Source organism: Scaptodrosophila lebanonensis, unplaced genomic scaffold (genome assembly GCF_003285725.1).
Source record: "Scaptodrosophila lebanonensis strain 11010-0011.00,11010-0021.00 unplaced genomic scaffold, SlebRS2 tig00000024-arrow-pilon, whole genome shotgun sequence".
Taxonomy (NCBI): domain Eukaryota; kingdom Metazoa; phylum Arthropoda; class Insecta; order Diptera; family Drosophilidae; genus Scaptodrosophila; species Scaptodrosophila lebanonensis.
This window is the reverse complement of record NW_022060538.1, coordinates 18,933,657-18,955,147: the sequence shown is the minus strand read 5'-3', so window position 1 is coordinate 18,955,147 and position 21,491 is coordinate 18,933,657. Positions and strand designations below refer to the sequence as shown.

Sequence of the window (21,491 nt, the reverse complement as noted above, 5' to 3'; positions counted from 1 at the left end):
GATAAATGGCCAGTGCCGAAAAATAAACCTCAAATGCGGCACTAAAAACAAATTGCAAACGAAAAGGATGCAACTCTCTGAGGCCGAAATCAAAGTTCACAGCTAAACTATGCGCACTGAACTCTGACCAGCTTGAAACGGTCCAGGAATCAAAGTAATGGCTATGGCAGTGGTAACGAAACGGAAAAGGATGTAATACAAATAAACAGATTTGTTATGCGCCATTTTATGTTAAGCAGGACATTTGGAGACGTCGCCTCATCCTTCGAATGTGTGTGTGCGTGTGTGTGTGTGGTCATAAAAAATTGAAATCCGACTCAAGAACGCAAATACCAGTGTGTCCAAGGTAAGAGCCACAAAGTGGTCGCTGCGGTTGCACACACATAAACAGCAACAACAACAACAACAACAAAACTACAACAATTTAGAGGGCAAGGGTTGTTTGTTGCATGGAGAAAAACAAAACTATAAGATTTTATAGCGAACGGTCAAGCGACGGTAAGGAAGTTCGAAACTGAGCTTCATTGGCCATTAGCTGAGAATCTTCTTCTACTGCTTACTTTTATTTTATTTTTTGTCTTTTTTCTGCCACTGCGTATGTAAAATGATAAAAATCTTAATGGAATTTTGTAAATGTGCTCTTTCCCATTGCCCGTTTAGTGCTGATGTTGGTGTTGGTGTTGGCGGAAGCTGCCGGAACACTGACAGCAGCGTCCTCGCCTAGTAGCAGAGTAGTGGTGACCAGCGTCCAGACACTTGGCCCGAAACGATAAGCAAACAAATCGGAAATTAAAGTTGAAGCTGAGGCATTTCACAAAAGTCGGACATGGAGTAAAAATAAAAATTTATCTATATTATATGTGGGTCCATATATACTTACATACATGCGAGTATGTCTGTGAGATAAGTTTAAAAATAGATGGAAATGTGTGGCCCACAACCGCCAGCACCACTACTAATGGAAGGCAGCCCACACTCTGTAGACAACGCGTAGACGCATTAACCCAAAGCAATCGAAATGTCCCCATCCCACCCCCACCACCACTACCCTAAACTGCAGCCCAACCAACCCACAGTCTGACATTGATGAATTGCCGTTTAAATCAGCGCATCAGTCATGTTTGTTCAGACCGTGCCGTTGGCGGCTCGACTTTCACATCCTGGCGCTCCGATTCTTCTTCAATTGCCAATAGTGGTAGGTAGTCGGCTTAATGCCATTAACAGTGATTTGCAGCAGCATTAGGGAAATTGTTTTTCACTTGTTTTCTTTTTCAGTTTTTTTTTTTTTTTGTTTGTTTGTTGTCCCAGTAATGGCGACGGGGATATGCGCAGCGTTTCAAACTTTAATTTTGTATTCAAAGCAGTGGTTGTTGTTTCTAATGCACAGTGGTGTTAAACAGTTATTTCCGACCATACGCAATATTGATGAATGGAAGTCAATAGCTTGATCGACGAATCTTATCAGAGAAATGGAGACTTTTTGCAAGGCACATTGTTGAGCTCTACTTTTAATTTGTTGAAAGGTAAACATTAAAGGCATTATTTCGAAATTACTTCAAATAATTTCAAATAATATATAGGTCGGTTCATTCTAACAAATTTTGATTTAGAAAATTATACCACATTTTTGCATTTTTCAACCGCTGTTGCCTCTTCAACTTGCACAAGAATTTACGGAATTAGGAACTGAATGAAATTAATCAGTTTATCGGTATTGCAGATCCATAATGTTGAAGATTTGCTTGACTAACATTTATTTACGACCTGCGACCCACTGTGCCATTGCTTTCTTTTTGTTGTTTGTCGATTTGATTTATCGCCCCGAGCATAGCGGCGGGTGTGGGGCACACAGTCGCCATTTAATTTAAACCACACGTATGCTACTCATCCCTTGCCCTTCTCTGACCTGCCCACCCCCTGCAGCTAGACAAGCGCATTAAATGCCAATTTCTGTAATTAACAGTTTTCAGTTTTCGTTTCTTGATAACCACTGCCAAGAGAAATTTGAGGCGCGCCGCATCCAAATGCAACGCAATGCCAGCAATTTGAACCGCCATGACTGACAGGCCCAAGACCCAGACCAGAGATGACGATCAAGACGATGGAGGAGTCCACCATGGCGACGATGGGCTATCGCAATGGCTATGGCCATGGCAATGGCGTTGGTAAAGCCGTTAAAAACCAGACCCCAAATAAGACGACGACGACGACGGCGACGATGAAGACAGTGACGATGACGATGATTGCAAAGCAAATGGCAAATGCGTTGTCGGGCGACGTTGCTAATGAAGAGCGTTTAATGTGTGGAGGGGGGTTAAGGGGAGGGTTAAGCGCACTGGCCAACCAAAAACAAAAGGCTGGCAGACATAATGCAGCAACAACTACAACGATGGGGGGGGGAAAAATGCAATGCAATGCATGACTGGGTCTCTCATTCCTTATTTTTCTTCTTTTTTTTCTTGTTACTTGTACTTGCGACTTTTGCGTGGTTGTTGTTGGCATGTAGCTGATTGTTGTTGCTGTTGCTGTTGTAGTTGTAGCCGTTGCCATAATTATGGCAGGCGCGCGAATATTTTGTTTACATTTGGCGCGCATTGCAGACAACAACAACAGCAACAACAACAACAACTGCAGCAGCAACACCAAAGGCAAAAAGTTTCATTTCGCGTTCGCATTTCGTGTGCTCCGCCTACTCGCTATGGCCATGCAACGACCCCCTTTCCCTCCCTCCGTCCCTCACTCACCAGCCGGGCCCCTTAACCGCCGCTGTAGGCCCCTCCCCCCCTTCCCCCATCCCCATTTCCGAGTGAGTGCCATGTGTGCGGCGCGCAATTTCTTCCGGCCATTGTCGGGGCGTCCCATTTACTCCAACATACTTACCCACACACACAAACACACATGAGCTTTGCTGTACTTGTGCATGCATGTGTGTGTAGTGTGTGTGTGTGTGTGTGAGCATGTGTGTGTGTGTGTGTGAGTTTGCTTGTAAAAGCAACCCCCGAAAAATGCGCAAAATGCTGAGCCTTGGCAGAAATGATGCGCGGATTCGCGGAGGAAGTCGGCGGATACGTACGAAGGTGGCTGTCTGCAAGAGTTGCATTGTTGTTAGTTGTTGTTGTTAGCGCGCATGTTGCATGTTGCATGCGGCAGCAATGCAGCAAATTGCTGGCCGGCGCTTAGTTTCGTTTTGGATGAAGCGATAATGCGCTCTATAGAGAAAAGCAGAGCATATGCAGCTGCTTAATAGAACGGATCCTATTTAGAATAAAGAAAACACTTCAATCATTAATAATTTAACATTGTGAGGACTTTGATTTAAGACAATCCTAGCTCAAATCAAATAATATTCAGTAACGTAATATTCGATCAGTAATTGAGCTAAATATAAATAAAAAATTCATGTTGCTTCGGTTCAATTGTTTTGATTATAATTTCCTCTCTCGATCACAGAGCTAGGCTTACAAAAATAAAAATGAAAAGTCCTAATTTCTCTTATAGGCATAGGAAAATCGTAAACAATTAAATCCACTTTGCTAAGTAGATTAAAATGCTGATGATTATACATATTTAAATGTAATATATTCATTTGTGGAATTCATTCTATATCTACACCACGATAAAATTGCATCTTATAAGTCCTATAAGTATGATCTGAAGCGGCAGCATGTTCTGCAATTTCTGTGTGGCACACACCTTCATCAGTTTGTTGGCCCCAACTTGCCACAGTTCGTAGCACTTGCCACACCGTAGGGCATATTAAAAACTGTAAGCCTATTCGTGCCACACAGCGCGCTATAACGCGGCAGCAAATTATTTTCATCTTTTTTTTTTTAGATTTTTGTTGTTTTCGCAAACATGACGACTAAGTATGGAGACGACGACAACGTCGCGATTAGTACAAATGTGGCTGCAAGTCATGTATGTGTGTGTACTTAAGTGTGTGTGCTTGTGTGTGATACACTCATTTGGCTTTGTTTAGACATATAGTGCAACTGGAAAAAATCTTCATAATGGCTGCCAGAGGCCGTCGTCAGTCGTCGGGCGCAATGCAATTTTCACATAGCGCGACATCGTCGCTATTGCCGCACAGTGGGCCAGCATTGCGTTGTGGCGCTGAAAATTGCAAAGGCTCTAAACTTACTGGGAGTTGTTCTGCTGTTTAAGAAATAATTTTGAATGAATAGACCGTTGAATTAAAAATAGTTTTAAAGGAAATTGAAACTACTTATGGTACTACTTATGATATCATCAATTGAAATCAACAGCAAATTGTTTGGTTAGAAAAGAAGAGAAAATCCGCAGCCTAAATAAATAAATAATTTCTGTAAATTTAAAGTTGAAATGTATCTTCCTCCCTCAATTAATATTCTATAGTTGTATATGAAAGAGTTTTATTGATCTCGGAAGTACCTTATTATTATTATTTTTGAAAGTCTTAACTAGTTCGTTTAGTTATAATATCTAAATTTTCTTCATTGGCCTGCAATTTAATTTATTCAAAAATTGAGATCTACTTCATGTTTTTCCCTCTTTTCTCCACATTTCTAATTTTGTGTTATTTCTATTTTGTTTAAAGATTATGCTCTGGTTTAACTTATCGCATACTTTTATCAAAGAGTGGTTTCCTTAGGACACTGTGCTGTGTTGTTGCCACCTCCAGAGTCTGCTGGTTTTTTTTTTGTTTTTCATTTTTGTTGTTGTTGCTGCCTCACAAATGGCGTCGCATTTGGCGCTGTTAATGGCGGTGGCGACGGCATCGGTGGCGTTGTCGTTGTCGTTGTACGAGTACGTGTGCATTACTGGATCTGCGGCCTGGGCCAGTCTTGGGCTTGTTGGGCCATGTGTCACGGCAGCATTGCAGTGATGTTGACATGTGCTGAGCGGCTCGGTGGAAGGACTGGAGCAGGGTAGGGCCCCGCAATCAAGGCAGCTACATAGGCCTAGGGTCGCTTGAATGGTCGCTTCTCGCCGCTCTGTTCGCTTGGCTGGTTGGTTGGCACTTGTCAGCATTGGGGGACTGGGCGGAGCGTGTGGGCAGCGCTTGTGTGCTGATTGTTTTAAATTCATTTGCCAAGTTTAAATAAACACAACAACAGTGAAAATATGTGGCAAAAAGTGGAGCGAGTAGCAAATAGTGCTGCCACCATAGACAAAGGCAACAGGGAGAGGCGGAGGCACGGGGACAGACAGGGACAAAGACAGAAACGACGACGACGACGACGATGACGACGGCAACGTCACATGGAAAGGCAACTTAAAGGCGTGACAGTAATTAATTATTTTGTCGTATGGTAAATTAATAAACCAAATGGACTTTGTTTTACTTGACATGTGTGCGCGCACTTCCACACACAAAACTTCTCTAGTGTGTGTCTGATATGCAAAATGCATAATTGTTTTCATTAGCGTAATTGGTGCAGCCGAGAAAAGCAGCAGCAGCAGCAAGTATGTATTTGTATCTTGACAGTTGCAATGCGGCGTAGGCGTAGAAATGTCTGCAAAGAGTTGAAAAATGTATTCACAACTCGATAAGCCAAGCAAGCATTTCATTCAAAATGAAAATGCATTACTTTATTAATGCCAAATAAAATGATGGAAATGTAATGTGGCTATTCGTTATTAATGCGAAGAAAACAAATTACTTTTCAATTGTCAAATTAATAAACGTTTGACATTTTACGAAAACTCAATTATCACATTCTGTAATTCATTTGTAATTCAAGGCACAAACTACACCAAAAACTACAAAATGCAGTAATTTTTGTAAACATAATCCGGCAATTTCTCACACTATATTTATGTATTGGATAAAATGCTAAACAAAGTAAATTGTTCGATAGGTTTTTGCAAAATTGCCTAAAACGGTTGTTTCATTTTTCAAGATAAATGAACTTGGCGTTAAATCTAAAAGAAACATTTCTAATAATTGTCAATTAAGAGTCTGACTGAAGCATTACTTGCAATGCATTATCTATTCTTGCATATTGTACTTGTGCACACAACTCGGTCCAGCATTATCTTTCGTTTACATTATCAAGTCAGCTGCAGCTAAACCGAAAATTATCCGTTTCCATAACTTGTTGTTTATTGCTCTCTGAGATATAAATGAAACCAGACCGACATTAGTGTCACATTATCAGTTTTGTATAAATTTGGTTTTATCTACTGCACAGTTAGTTATGCCGATTATATTACCGAGCTCAATTTTATTTATCAACTTGCTGGGAAGACATAAAATTTATAATTGTTATTAACAGCACATTCGGCCACAAGTTGCTGCAAATCTTTGCAAGCTTGCCCACATTAGCAAATCAATAATGCCACACACACACACACCCACACACACGTCGGCACACGAGTTAAGTTGGCTATTCGAAGCATCCTAAATAGATGTGCGCCACAAAGTATGCTATAAATTCCATTTTAATTTACCTGCCTGTAATTTATGCCTTTTGACTTCTTGAACATTTTCCAACCATAAGCGAGGTGCAGCCGCAGCAACAACAACAACAACAGCTGAAACAACAACTCGAAGCAGCAGCCATTGCCATTGGCATGTCCATTGTATTTACATGGCTTCGTTTATTTGTCAATACGCAAATTTCATATAGTTTTCGTTATTTGTTGTAGTGGGCGTGGGTGGGCGCGTCAGGGGTGTGGCAGTGGGGACAGCAACAGACAACAAATATTGCCACACACATACACACGCACACACACACACAAACAGCATAGCTACAACACAACAAACAAGACAACAAGCAAAATTTATTAAACACAAACAATAAGGCAAATGCATTTAAGGAGGCAACGACAGCCCAGAGATATTAGAGGAAGCAGCAGCAGAAATGGGTGTGGACTGCAAGGACAACAAGGCAACTAAATTGCATTACACACACACACACATACATATACACATACACACACACATATATACACACACGCGCGCAGACAGACGGACAAGGAGCGATAGAGAGGGCAGACAAACACAAACAGATAGAGACGGACAGGACAAGGATGTGCAGCGTTGCACATTTCGATTGGAATTGCTTGGACTGGACTCGCCTGTTATTGCAGTTGTTGTAGTTGTTCCTTGCACAGTTAGATATTGAATACTGTCTTGTATATTCATATACACAAATATCTGCATGTAGTATGTACATATATAGTAAATAGTGAATAGCATGTTCTACAGTCTATATATTAAAAGCAACAAGGACAACTGTCGGGCGCCTTGGGGGCATCTGCATATTTCACGCAACAAATGACAATGCAGAGCGAAGCATTGAGGAGCTGAGCACAGGAAGCTGCCAATAGCAAATTGCATTTACAGACAACAACAACAACAACAATATAATAACGCTGACAATGTCGTTCAAAGTTCAATTGCGAGGCCACAACCACAAAATTCCAAAGACAACACACAGACCGACAAACAGGACAGATGGACGGCCAGACAGACAACAAATCACAATAAATTGCAGAAGGCAAGCAACCGCCTTAACTGCTCCGGAGTGCCAAAATTGAAACGCCCACAGCTGCCGGAAATAAGCGACGATTCCGTCGTGTGCCCAGACAGCTTGTTAAGCGGCAAGGGTTGAGAAGAAAAATACAAAAATAAAATTAACAGAGAAGTGCGCGGCGCATGCGCAAAGCCCTCAACAAAAGAATAAAAAAAAATTGACAGCAATTTCCGCACAATTTAAAAAGCCAAAAAGAGAGAAGCACAAAAACATAAAACAAATGCCAAATGCTAAATGAAAATCAAACGAAAGCCACAAAAGAAATGTTTGACAGCGGGCGCGACTTTAACGGCAAAGGCGATTCCAGCGCGACTTCAGCGCGTTTCTTGCCGCCTTTCCAGCTAATTTGACAACGGCTGTTGATGGAGAGCATAGCGAGGGCATGGTATTGGAAGTCGTCGAGTCAATATTTGTACATCAACAATAACTGCAACAGTAGCCAGCGCTACAACAACTAAACAAATAGAAAATTGTAATAAGCGCCAGTGCGTACGTTGCTGTCCAAGTGATTAGATTAGCTGCAGCTCCTGCTCCCACACACAATTACACACCAATTCACACACACACACACACAGCCACGACTTTCAGCCATTGTTTACACATTGACGCCACTCTGGCGGCTAGCCGGCTGCAAGATTTATGAGTAGCCCGCCAGCCAACTCGATCCAACTCGACTCGACTCGCCTCGCGTCGCTTTGTTTGCCCCTTTGGCGCTTCAATGTATCTGCAGTTGCCCAAATATTGAGGACACTGTGAGTGGCAGTGCTGATAAGCGGGCGCATAGAATGCGCTTCCCTGATAAACATCCAACAACAACAACAACAGCAAGAACGAAATTGTTTAATTCTTGCTTCCACTCTCACGCATTTCAAGTGCAGCGCCTCCAGTGACAGGTTCCCAACAAACTTGGCTGCCTAATGATTGATCGATCGATTGTGTGTCGCTTGGCTTTAGATAGATTATAAATTTTATTAAACCTACACACACACACACACACACACACTACTTATCAACAATTGTGCATGTCACGAAATATTGACTTCAATTACGAGTACATACGAAAATGTTTAATTGTTTTGTTCTGCCCTCTTCTTGTTTCTTACAGCATCCCTACCCATCCGAGGACCAGAAGAAACAATTGGCGCAGGATACTGGCCTAACGATACTGCAAGTTAACAATTGGTAAGCATTACACTATAATTACGAGCGAAGGCTGTCAAGCAGAACACACTTTTTATTGTTAGAGAAATGCGAGAGAAAATTAATCATAGAACTAGACTTGTCAAATGGAAATTTGTCTGCCTTTGAAAAACCCTTTGAGACAGACTTGACTGACTGCTTAAGACAGACTCGAGAAGTTACAAGTTACTTCAGCAACTTAGCTCAATAGACTGAACAACTGATTTTAAAACCCAAAACTGACACACATATTTCAAACAAAAAGAATCCTCTAACAAAACTTGCAAACTATTTTGCTTTTTTCACAAACTCCTGTCAGGCAAATAATCTCGAGGCGAACTTTTACAATTTCACACAACATTTTGAAACAAGTAATAATATTTTTGTGTACAGAAAGAAAGTTTTATATTACAGCCCGCATTTTATATACAAGTATCTGATATAAAATTTGAGTTTTAACACTGAATGATGAATGTTGTGGCAAAGGTTCAGGGATTACTTTTTATTTTATTTAGACAAATATATGTAAGTACATACAAGTAGTTATGCAGCTTAATTTTAAAGGCACTGTAGAAGTATGTTTGTAATACGAATTGTAAATCGATCAGAAACAGCTTAGATAAGAGTTTGACTTTAAATTAAGACAACGGCTGTAGATGGCTGAAACAACTTACAAGAGTGGGGAGAAACGTAAATGATGGGCCGACCCCACAAATAATAAACCATCGACTTTGAAGAAGTTACAGCTGGTCTCTGCCCTTTCAATTCAAGTAATTCTTATTTTTGATTACTTTAAGTAAAGAGGGAAAGAATAGGCTCAAAGCAGACACTTGATTCACACTTCAGTCTTAAGCTGAACCTCTTCCTAAGCGCACAATTAGCATAACCGGAGCAAACTCACTGGTTGTGTGACTTTTGGTGACACTTGCATAAAAACAGAACCGAACACACGACTCACAGCTGTCAAATCCCTTAACCAACAGACAACGCAACGAAGACGTGCTAAGACAAACACAAAAGCTATCACATTACCTAGGACAAATTTATAAGGTTTGTAGCGCCTACGCCGCAAATTCAAAAATCCAAACCAACCTGCCAATCTCTTAGGCAGAAATGCATACAAAAATGGGGGAAAAAAAAAACAAAAGCTGGAGAAAAATGCCAAGCACAAAAATGTAGCCAACAAAATTATGGCCCCGGTAACATGCACAACACATGAGCAACGGCAATGGACGGACAGACAGAGAGACGGTCATACGGACAGACAAACGGACGGACGAACGGTCGAACGGACGGACGGACGGAAGAGATATCCAGACAAGCAGATAGAGCTGCATTGGAGCAGTCACAATCCAGAGACAGTTGAGTTGGAAAGCGCATTAGGCAGCCTAGAGTGTGGCTAGGGGGAGATGGGCCGAGCGGGGGGAGGGGCAGTGCAGCAGCAACTTCATCAAATTTTACACATTATGCGACATGCTGGAAAACTTGACACTTTGTGCAGTAAATGCAAAAGACAAGACAAGCTTCTAAGCTCCGACTGTGGCAGTGGCTAGGTGTGGGGGATGGGTTGGATGGGTTGGTTGGCTTGGATGGGTTGATCGGGGGGGTGTGGGGGGTGTAAGCTTGAAAGCAAGTTAAAAGCGTTGCTGAATCTTTTATGCAGTTGCCTGTCGGCTGGAATGCTTTTAAGCAGGGACAGGCCATAATAAAATCTAGCGAGAAATGTGTGAGCCAGCCAGCCAGCCAGCCAGCCAGCTAGTCGGCCAACAGGCAACATCCAGCGGCCGGAGAAGAGACGCACATTTCGAGGTTGGGGTTGGGGTTACAGAGGGCGGGACTCGGTAAACTTGCTTGTTTTCTTCTCTCGTTTTTGTTTTTTTCTGTGTGTAACGGCACAGCAGGCACTCAGCTCAATTAAATTGAATTTCGCGCTCACTGAAGCACACGGCAAATTAACAAATAGACGGAATGGAAGGTCCAAGCTTCCACTTTTCCAACTCGGCGCTTCGTTCTTCTCTCGCCTGCCCGTTTCGCTTAAGCACGCAACGTTGCGTTAGGAAAAGAAAAGAAAAGCAGGGCAGCAACATTTGTAGAAAAACCTTCGGAAAATAGCAAAATAAAATGTTGACACTTTCGGTTATTTATGGGCTGGCGGACGACACCTTCACTCCAAATCCGTGGGGAATGGCCGGCGTGGGGGCGTTGGCTGCTCCGTCACTCCAGCTTTTCCTAAATGTGTATTTATTTTGTGCAATTTGAGGGAAAAACACTTGCCGCACTAAGAAGCAATTCAAATGACCAACACACACACACACACCCACACAAAAAAAGTCCATTAACACCCAATAAGAGGAGAAGCAGCAGAAGAACGGAGAGCCCAGACAAGGTTGTCCTGCCTACTCTTGTTGTTTCGTCCTGGCTGGCGTGTGCGTAATCGAAAAAGTTTCATGTTGTGGCAGAAGTTTTAAATATTAACGCTTACTTACAGCCGAAGAAAAAGTTATAATTATGGCGTAAGTACATAAATATCTGTGCAAATGTGGCATCCAATCTTATAGCCACACTTATTGGTTGGCTCTCCCGCTCCACCTCGCCTGAGTGGGGGCCAGAATTTATTGCAAAGAGCCTGTCCAAGTTTGGACACGGATTGAAGCATTAGAGTTGCCCGTTTTGGAAACAGCACTAACACTGCTTTATTGTATTCTGCTTTAACAATTCCTAAGTTCAGTGTGAACCTATTTTGTTGCAGTTGTATTAACAATTCTTAAGTTAATTGAAAACTCCTGAACTAAAGCTGCACACTCTTATCGACTCTATTGTCCTGTTTTCCTGCAAGCGCATATAAGACTGCTTCATCGCAGCGTTCCATAAACATAAACCCCAAAGCAACCTTTTGTAACCGGCGGCCAAATCGATTTGCAGCTTACATGCCCGCTCCGACAACCTACTCGTTAACTGAAAGTTAAGCAATGTTCCTTGCCTTCTGCCTGTCTGTCTGTCTGCCTGTCTGTCTGCCCGTCCAGCAACGCAACGGAACTCAATTCCATTTTGTCGTTTTGATAAACGATTTCGAGGCGTTGCAACAATTTCCGCCCAAAATGAAGCAACACAGCCAAAAAAAAAAAAAAAATAAAAACCACTGTTGAACTGAAATTGAAAAAAGTTTTCGGGTAACATTTCACTGAAAAAAAGAATTGGAAGGCAGTGCATTAACCTCGCCGATTTGTACAACTAACTGGCACTGTGTTACCCATAACTGTCTGCTTTTTTTGTTTGGTTAATAACTTGATGTTACTACCGCAAAGATTTACAGTTGAACTGCGCTATAAAGAACTTTGCAGTTGATTGGCGGCAAAGGAAAGGACAATGAAATCAGTTCCCATTCCTTAACAAGTTTATACCATTGCTTGCCTAAAATCTTTTAATAAGCACCGACAAATACTTTATAAAAAATTTGTTATCATTATCCTCAAAAATCGTTCTTTTGATTCAATTCTTGACTGTTAATTGTTGTTCGATTGCCTGGAATAATTCACTCTGCCGCCCTTGGCGCGCATTTGGGAAGCTTTACTGTTTCTATGATGTATAGTGGAGTTTTTTGTGTCAACGAATATATATATATATATATATATAGGAGTATATACGGCAATATCTGTGATCGGTCAGACTGCGAGCCAAGCCACCACGACTGTCACTCGACGGCAGCTTTTGGCGGCTTTTTGCTTTAATCATTTCTTTTCTGGTGCCTTTTTTGTTTGTAGCTGATCCTTCAGAACTGAACGGATCAACTGCAGTCGCTTGCTTATTATTTCTTATTGCATTTATTAACGACAATCATAACCAAAGTCGGAGTCAGCGTCAGCGTCGGCGTCGGCTTTTGTAGGCAGCCCGCGGCTATTGATGTGCCCGACTTCGACTTCTTAGTGGGACGCGCAAAAAGTGTGACTCTGGCGCAGATTTGGTTTAGTTTATGGCTAAGTGCACACATAAAACAATGCTCTGCTCAGCTCAGCTCAAATCCAGCTCTGCACGTTGCTGTTGTTGTTGTTCTTTCTGTATATTTGATAAATAATTCATGACCAGTTAGGCGTGCAAGTGTGAGTGCGAGTGTGTTCTGTCCCTGACTATCATCTTGACAATTGCTAATTAAAACAGAGAGCCAAACCCTTGCTAAGACAAGATTCCCCCACTTCTTCTACTTGCAGGTTCATCAATGCGCGGCGAAGAATTGTGCAGCCGATGATCGATCAATCGAATCGTGCAGGTAAATATCGATGCATAGTAACGAAATGGCGTCCGTTAAATAATGATTTCAAAAGGCTGCTCAGCATTTGAGCAGCCCTTTGAGTCGATGTTTTGTAGCGCAATTTCTAATTATGTTTCTTTTTGTTTCTTGTCTATTTGCCCATGCCCGATTCAACAGTTTATACACCGCATCCAGGTCCCTCCGGTTATGGTCACGATGCCATGGGCTATATGATGGACAGTCAAGCGCATATGATGCATCGTCCGCCCGGCGATCCGGGCTTCCATCAAGGCTATCCCCACTACCCGCCCGCTGAGTACTACGGCCAGCATTTGTAATGCAATCTAGAGGGCGGCGGTGGGTGCGAGGCGGCGCAGCGCAGTGCTGACGATAGCGACAAAGCCAAAATCATAGCTTAAATTTACTACTAAACTGTGGAGAGAGGAAAGCGGCAGCAATAGCAACAACAACACCAACAACAGCAACAACAACACGCTGGGAAGGATCAGCAACAGGATAAAGGAAACGCGTGAGCATTCGCTTCTTGATTGAAGGCAGCAATGAAACTGTACTACAAACTTATTAGCCATAGCAGTTGGCAGCTGCAACTGTTTCGATCCTCCAAATCGGACAGGAGAAGATATAGAAGCAGGAGCAGAGAGGAGAGAGAAGAGAACCCCCTTCAAAGTACACCCAACCAAGTGGCAATATCAGTCAGTAATAAACGAAAGCAAGAAATGAAAAACAAAAAACACTGTAGTAAAATCTTAAAAGAATATGATATTAGCAAAGCAAAAGGAAATAAGCAACAACAAATATGAAACCAGGAGCAGGCTAAGTGTCTGCTCGACAACAAAAACAAGAAGAACAAGCAGCACACCAGCAAGCAACAATTTTAAAGAAACTATTTGTGTATACTTTAAACATAAATAACAAAAGAAAAGATATTTATGCATAAACAAAAGAAACGCTTAGCTATAAGTTAAATAAACGATACACACACACACATTAACACAGATACACACACACACACACACACAACAATAACGACAACTACTACTACAAAATATCAAAGTGAAATGCAAATTTCTAATTTATTTTCAAGCTACAAAAGGCAGCTGCAGCAGCATGGCAGAAATGAAAGCAAATGGAACCATTTTAAAGCATACATTTAGGCGCATCCACACACATACACACTCACCCACACCTACAAAAACACAAAGATTTGAGCTAAATTTTGTTTGAAGCGAGCCAAATATTTGAGTTAAAAGAAAAAAATTTTATTTCGTTTGTTATTTTCGAGTAGAGCTTAATTTGAATTTGAATTTAGATTTATATTTTTCTAGAAATTCTAGTGAATGCCTCGCCCCTCCAATTGAATAAAATGAATACATGTTCGGGCCTTGTCTGAACAGCAACAACAAGAAGAGAAGCAGTAAAATCTTTACAAAAAAACATAAACTAATTCAAGAAATTCTTTGCTAGTTTTTAGTTTCTTTTTAGCCACGTAACGAGTCAGTTGTAGGAACGCTTTGTTTTCAATATACATATATGTACATCTATATATGTATATGTAGTTGTATGTATGTATGTATGTGTACAAGTGTGTATAAACAGATGAATAACCAACTATAAATATTCATATACATATAAATATATAAATATAACTGGAGTATACATGAAACCTTATGTTTAGTGCACTAATTTAAATGAATTGAATTGTTTTCTAATTTTACGCAAAAGTTGCAAAAGTTAAGCGAATGAAAAGGAATTTAATTTGTAAACGTTTTTTCAATTGAAATTGTTTTGAATTTTCTTTGTGTGTATTTGTAGTATTATTTCCAAGTAAATAAAGTGGCCCGATTGGATATGAATATATATATTTCATAATATAAATAGTAAGTATACTATTAATATATAAATATACATACATATACAAACAATAACTATTAAATTATATATACATTTAAATTGTACTTTTATTTATGTATTTTAATTTGTATGCGTTACATTTAGTTAACTATTATTATTACCTTTACTTAATTAATGATTTAATTTTAACGATTTAATGCAAACAAAAACTGAGCAAAAGATAACGCTAAAGAGCATCATTGTATGAATGAACTTATTGATGAAAAATGAAAAATGCATATATGAAAAATATTTGAAAAATAACACTTTCTCGTCTTCTTATTTCGAATTTGGCATTTCTTTTTCCGACAGATAATTTATATAGACATTAGAAAACACTTTCGTTTTATACAACCTTTATATTGAGCCGGTTTTTATTTAATTGCATATATTTATGTTTATTTGAAACATACGAATTATTGAGCTCATATGCAGAGTTATTTTTTTCAGCAACTGGTTAATGCGGGGCATGTTTTGTTTTGTTTCATCTCTTGTTTTTGTTTCTACTTGCTGCTAAATATGGTGTTTTATTTTTTACACCCACAAATCACAACACTTCAACAATTGTTGATCAACACTGATTAGTGATCCTTCAGTCTCATCTCAAATATGGCGCTTCAGCAGCTTTTTTCCAAGTCGTGCTATATAAATCGAACTGAACTTAGCAAAGAAAAAGTGCGTTTACATTGAATTTACATTGTTTAATGAAAATTGAAACTAAAATGGTAACGAATATACGTAATTGAAAAGAGCAACAAATTGAAATTTAAGTATTTAATTTGGTATTTTAAAAAAAACAAAGAATTGTGTGTGCAACACTAGATAGTGCGAGAGTACCTTCTTTTCACTAAATACACATACTACCTAAATACATACTAACAAACAAAATCCACTTCATCTTCGTCGTTTAGCAATTTAAGGGAGGAGTGTGCATGCTCTGCATAGAAACTTGAGCTTCTTCGCATAGATATGTATATTCATTTTTTCGCAAACCCCCCACACACACACACACTCACACCCACACACACACAAACATACGGAGAACAGATGGGAATCATCAACTTATGAAACAATCATGCAAACGTATACGAACTTCTCTAAGAATCCCCCAACACAAAAAAGCAAAAAAAAAAAAAAAAACGAAACTATTATTATGCGAATATTTTGCACATAAAACTGAAACTTTATTTACAATGGCTTAACACTGGGACAAAACCTTTTTCGCAAGCTGTATTAAAATTTATAAAAAATTGAAAATTTTCACTATATATATACGATACATGCGGACATGCATCGCTAGTAATATATTAGACTATATAGTAGTTAAATAATCATCAACACAATTGACTTGAGAAACGTTTAAACGCATATTGTACAGAACGCCTTAAATGAGAAAATCCTAAAAAAAAAATTAAGAAATTGAATGAATGAAAGTTGTATACGAGCATATACAATATACATACTGATATATATACCATAAATATAACTAATTTTAAAAATCTAACATATATTTGTATGGCAGACTATGGCTTAAGAAAAAGGAACCAATGCAGTGTTAATGGCAGATCGCAAATTATACAAAATGGGATTGCAGGTTGAGAGAAAGATGGCAGTCCCCACTATAAGGATACACCATAACGCATGAAGGCGCATCCTGATTTCCAATCGAATGAATTGAGTTCAAAATGGATTCATTATTCGAATTCATTTTCAAAATCAATCAAACTTTTTCACTTGTGGAAGAAGGTGCCGCTCAGCTTCCATTAGTACTTACTTGTATTGCCAAATACTGGGCGAATCCGTATCGATATCGACTATTTCGAATTTATCAGCAGCTGTAATCGGAAATATATACAATATATATGAGCGCTTTCTCTCAACTTGTAAGCTTCGTTTCATGAAATTTAAATTGCATGTAAATTGAAAAAGAAACAAACCACTCACACACCACTGTATAATGTTAAACTATAAAAACTAGATGCAAATAATTTAGAAACTCAATTCATTTAATACGAGTATGTGGTGACCGCTTGCTTGGCATGTTATAAAAGGAGAGTGCATTGTGTGTCAGTGTTGATAAACGTTACATACTTAGGCGAAGCATTGTATTGGAAATTGGAAATTGAAAATGAAATTTAAAAGAATATTCAATAAAAAACACAAGTTATTAATGAGTAAACAAATGCATTGTATATGAAATCAAATTTAACGCTTTTTATGTTTCAACATTTTTTCGTGTCAGAATTTAAATTCAAATGTGATTTTTGTCGAAACTTTAACGTATACGCCGTAAATATTTAATATGATTATTAAGAAGAAACCCAAAAACATAAAACCAACAACATTATTATTATTATTATGATTATATTTACATATATATAGTATAACAAATATTGTACATTTTTGACAGACTCTCATTGAAAATATTTTGTATATAGCAACAATTCGCAAGCATAATTCAACAGAAAAAAAACCCAAAACTAAAAACTAAACTAAATTTAATGCTAGTTCGTAAAAGGCGGAGCAAAAGCAACCCTGAGCATAGACTAAAAAGCACAAAAACGTATAATACTTAAAAACAACCAACTTTCCCACGCGAACGCCACACAGGGAGAGAGCGAGAGCGAGAGATAGAGAGCAAATCCGGAGAGAGAGACCGAGCGTGCGAGCGAGAGCGTGCGCTAGAAAGAGTTGGCAATAGCTGCAATAAATATGCAAGATAAATAAATATATTTATATGATATTAATAAATTTAAATGTTTGTGCGTGTAAAAATTAAATTTAACTAAATTGCTAGTTTTAAACAAAAACAAAACAAAAGAAAGGAAAACCTAAATATATGATAAAAATTAAAACAAAACTATCATTAAACTAAAATAAATAAATAATTGAAGCTTCTATGTAAAGAATTAAAAACAAACAACCGAACAAAAGAAAGCATATGAACTTGTTTAAGCCGAATGAAGCAAATACAACCAACCACAACAACAAGAACAAGAACAACAAAATATAAAAACCATATTGAATATAATTTTCAATTGTAATAAAACTATGAAATAAAAGATTATAAAAACAAAAACCAAAATGATTTACTTATTTAAGGAAATAATTAGAAAGGGTGTGGTATTAAACAAATCTATTCAAATATAGGCAATTTTTTTGAACTTTTGACTTAAAATTTTCTGAAGAGTTTATGTTCAAAGAAATCGTAAGCAAACTCAATCAAAAACCAAACAATTAATGAATCCCCGCCGGAAGTTGAATGCAACATATTGCAGATTCTGTAGATTCTGTGTATCTGTCGCTTACTTGTTTCCAGATTCCAGGAGTTTGATTTGAAGAGTTCCTTAGAAAAACCTGTTCTCCAAACTATACATACATCTAACATGGAATATTAGTTTTAAAACAATACATTTCTAAAAGAACTATTACTCTCATATGAGTGGAGAAGGAGTTCCTGGAGCTATCAGCGCCTGACAATATTATTTATGATTTTAAAGTATATAATATATCTAGCGGGGCAGTAGTTGTACAATTAAAATTTTTATTCCTTGACTTAGCTGCGAATACTGTCCTTATCCAAGTTTGAAAGTTGAAAACATATAACTATCATTAGTTTTGTGCAAGCATCTAAATACTATATATAAATATGGATGTTAGCTAATTTTAATAAAGGTTGATGGTAAATATTCAACATTAAAAGTGTAATTAATTACTCTGTGAGCAGATCGCGTATGGATGTTACAATGGTTTAATTTATAATTTAAAATAGTTTGAAGGTAAGAAGGATCAGTATAGTATTAATATTAATTATTGTGATCTCTCATTGATTATATAAATTAGAGACTCTTAGGCCAGCTTCTCGGGCCCAGTTGGCAACATGCGTTGGTTCCCATTATTTTCTCGTATCCCAGCACCTTAGCCCTTTGCCACTGACAACTGACATGGGTTAATGCTCGCAATTTGCCAGCTGTCAGGTGGTCAGCTGGTCAACCGTATAGAGTGGTGCTGACCCGCTTCTGACCAAGGGTTAGACGAAGCCCTAACTGTCTGACTGAAGTCGCAGTCGTTGCGTGCCTTACCAATATCTACCAATATAATTGAACTATAATTGCTTGGGGTTTTCGTGCCGGGCACGCTTCATCTGCGCTGCTTCCGCATTTGTAGTTGCGGCTGCTTTCGTGACCCGATCACCCAGTTGGAGCAACAGCGGCCAATAGAAGTGCCCCGTTTGGTGTGAAGTGCATGCACTTTTTGGCAGGCACGGCTAATTCCACAACAACACAACAGCTGCAAGGAATCACACACATTCACACACACACACACTCGGCCAGAAGTGAGACACACGCTTGGGTAAGAAATTCAATTAATATTAATTAGCCAAGGTGCTGGCTCTGCCACACTTACATATATACACTCACACACATTTCCAAATGGGGTTTTAATCATTTTCCAAGTGTGAAAATTAGCTGCGTTTAAGTTGGCTATAATTAGTTGCTGGCAAAGGCCACGCACATACTTACCTACTCATTAGACCGGCTGAAAGACTGACTGAGCCGCCGACACCCGCACATTTGTGACAGCATTTGAGCAGCAACACCCCCGCCTCAGTCATCGCCTCCGCCTCCGCCCCTGCCACGCCCCACTGCCGTTACGTTAAGACTAGAGCGTTTTGTCAGCGCTCTCGCCTGTCACACTATAATTACTTTTACGAGCTGTTTACAGCTCTTCCGAGTGGCCATTACGAGGGCCAAGTAGCTGGCCAGCCAGCCAATCTTTGCTGTCAATTTATGCAAATTTCTTCAGTATTTCTTTTTTTTATTCTGTCACGGCCAAAGTTTTCGCTCCTCTTGTCCACCTACACAGCCAGTTCCGCATTCGCCACACATTTGTCGCAATTGCATCCCCACCCCCTGCTTTAATGCCCGCATTATACTCTGCACAACCGAGAATTATGCGGCTGTGTTGGAGCAGAATAAAGCCCATGCTGTAACATTTTATCCAGCTATATACCAGTATATGAAGATGTCTGATGATGATCTGGAATGTTTGCTAAAAGGCTGCACAATACACTTGAATTGCAGACTCACATCTTCCACACAAGAGTTGAAGCCTGGAGTTCGTGGCGAAAGTGAAACCAATAGCTGCTTATGTTCTTAATAAATAACATTAATATTTCGCCTAACTGATTTTTGTAGAGCTTCAAATTTTAAAGTACTTCGACCTTTAGCGTATTCCAGTTTCATTTGAATCCAACCTAGGCTCACTTTTCTTTCAGCATTAAGTTTAAAGTCTCTCTAAAAAGTAAGTTTTTATTTAATCTACAAATATTGCAAGTCTTTTTGTGAACCAATATTATTATGAACGTAGATACTTCGATCATATTTTAATTTAATTCTAATTCCCCAAATTGTCTCATATTTAAATCATCAAAATGTTAGGCATTTAAAATAAGAAATAGCATTTGGCATTACAGCCTCGAAGAGAAATAGTTGGTTTTCTTTTGAAGAAATATTCTGGAGCAAACCTTTATATCCACTTTTGAGTTTCGATTGATAAACAGCTGCGGTGAAATAATATTTCAGTATTATGTTAATTAAAGATTAACTTTAATCCAACAAATCAGTCAGCTTCCTAATGCATTATTAAACAGAAACAGAAATTTTAAAATTGTTGTGAAAATGTTTTTATTGATTTTCGTATTTATGTATTTTCAGTTCCGCAATAGGCTCGATGGACCCATTTCTGCCTTGTCGATTCCATGACCAAACTTTCAATTTAGCCGTTTCGAACTATGGTACTAGTTTTCCCCCTTCATTTTATTAGACACAGGTGTTTTTAACTTCGGTATACATTTCCCCCCCGAAATTATAACTTTTTTGATTATTCTTATTAAAGGTCTCCACGACCCACATTTAAATAGGTCTAAGCTTAGAGTCAGGAAGAAGCAAGGTAACTACTTGTAACTTATCCTATCTTTACAGAAAGAATGTATCTCCGCATTTTTGATAGTACCTTAATTTTCGAAAAAGTACAACAAATCTGAAAAGAAAACATGTTTTCTTTACCGCCGCTGCTTGTAGATTCGCAACATCGGCATCGTGTAGGGTGTGACGAGTTCGGTGTAATGCGCTGCCTCTTTTTTTTTGAAAACTTTAATTTATTTTCATTGCGCATTTTGATGCTCGTAATTCCCTCGTTATTGTTGCCTCCTGTCCCCTGCCTGTATGCCAGCAGTTGTTGCTGTTTTTGCTGCTGTTGTTGTTATAGTTGTTGTTGTTGTTGTTTTAATGTCACGGTTGGTGTTGGCAACGTCCTCATTACTTTTGCTATTGTTGCATGCCTTTGTGTTGTTGTTGTTGCTGTTGTTATTGCTGTTATAGCGGCTGCTCTCGTTTTGCATATGAATATGATTTGAGAGTGCGGCGCGTAGGAAAGAAGACAACAACAACAACAACCAAAATGAAAACATTATAAACTGCGCTTACCAAAGCCACAGGCTGACACTGTTACCCTCGTTGTCCCCCCCTCGTGACGCGGTGGTTGTTATTTTAATTCCAATTTTTTCGCCGTACATACACTCAACTTTTATAATTTCAAAACAGATTAATGTTGCGCATATGTGACACCATTTA

General features: G+C 39.0%; 1 protein-coding gene across 1 annotated transcript in view; it reads left to right on the top strand.

Annotated features, from left to right (window-relative positions):
* The window catches only part of LOC115620556 (homeobox protein homothorax), a 166,215-nt gene extending 151,419 nt beyond the window's left edge, over positions 1-14,796 (top strand). The window contains exons 12-14 of the mRNA XM_030513843.1: positions 8,626-8,702; positions 12,905-12,963; positions 13,123-14,796. Of these exons, the coding sequence (XP_030369703.1) occupies positions 8,626-8,702; positions 12,905-12,963; positions 13,123-13,283 (297 nt within the window). The 3' untranslated portion in view covers positions 13,284-14,796. The remainder of the gene's footprint in view (positions 1-8,625; positions 8,703-12,904; positions 12,964-13,122) is intronic.
* The last annotated feature ends 6,695 nt before the right edge of the window (positions 14,797-21,491 follow it).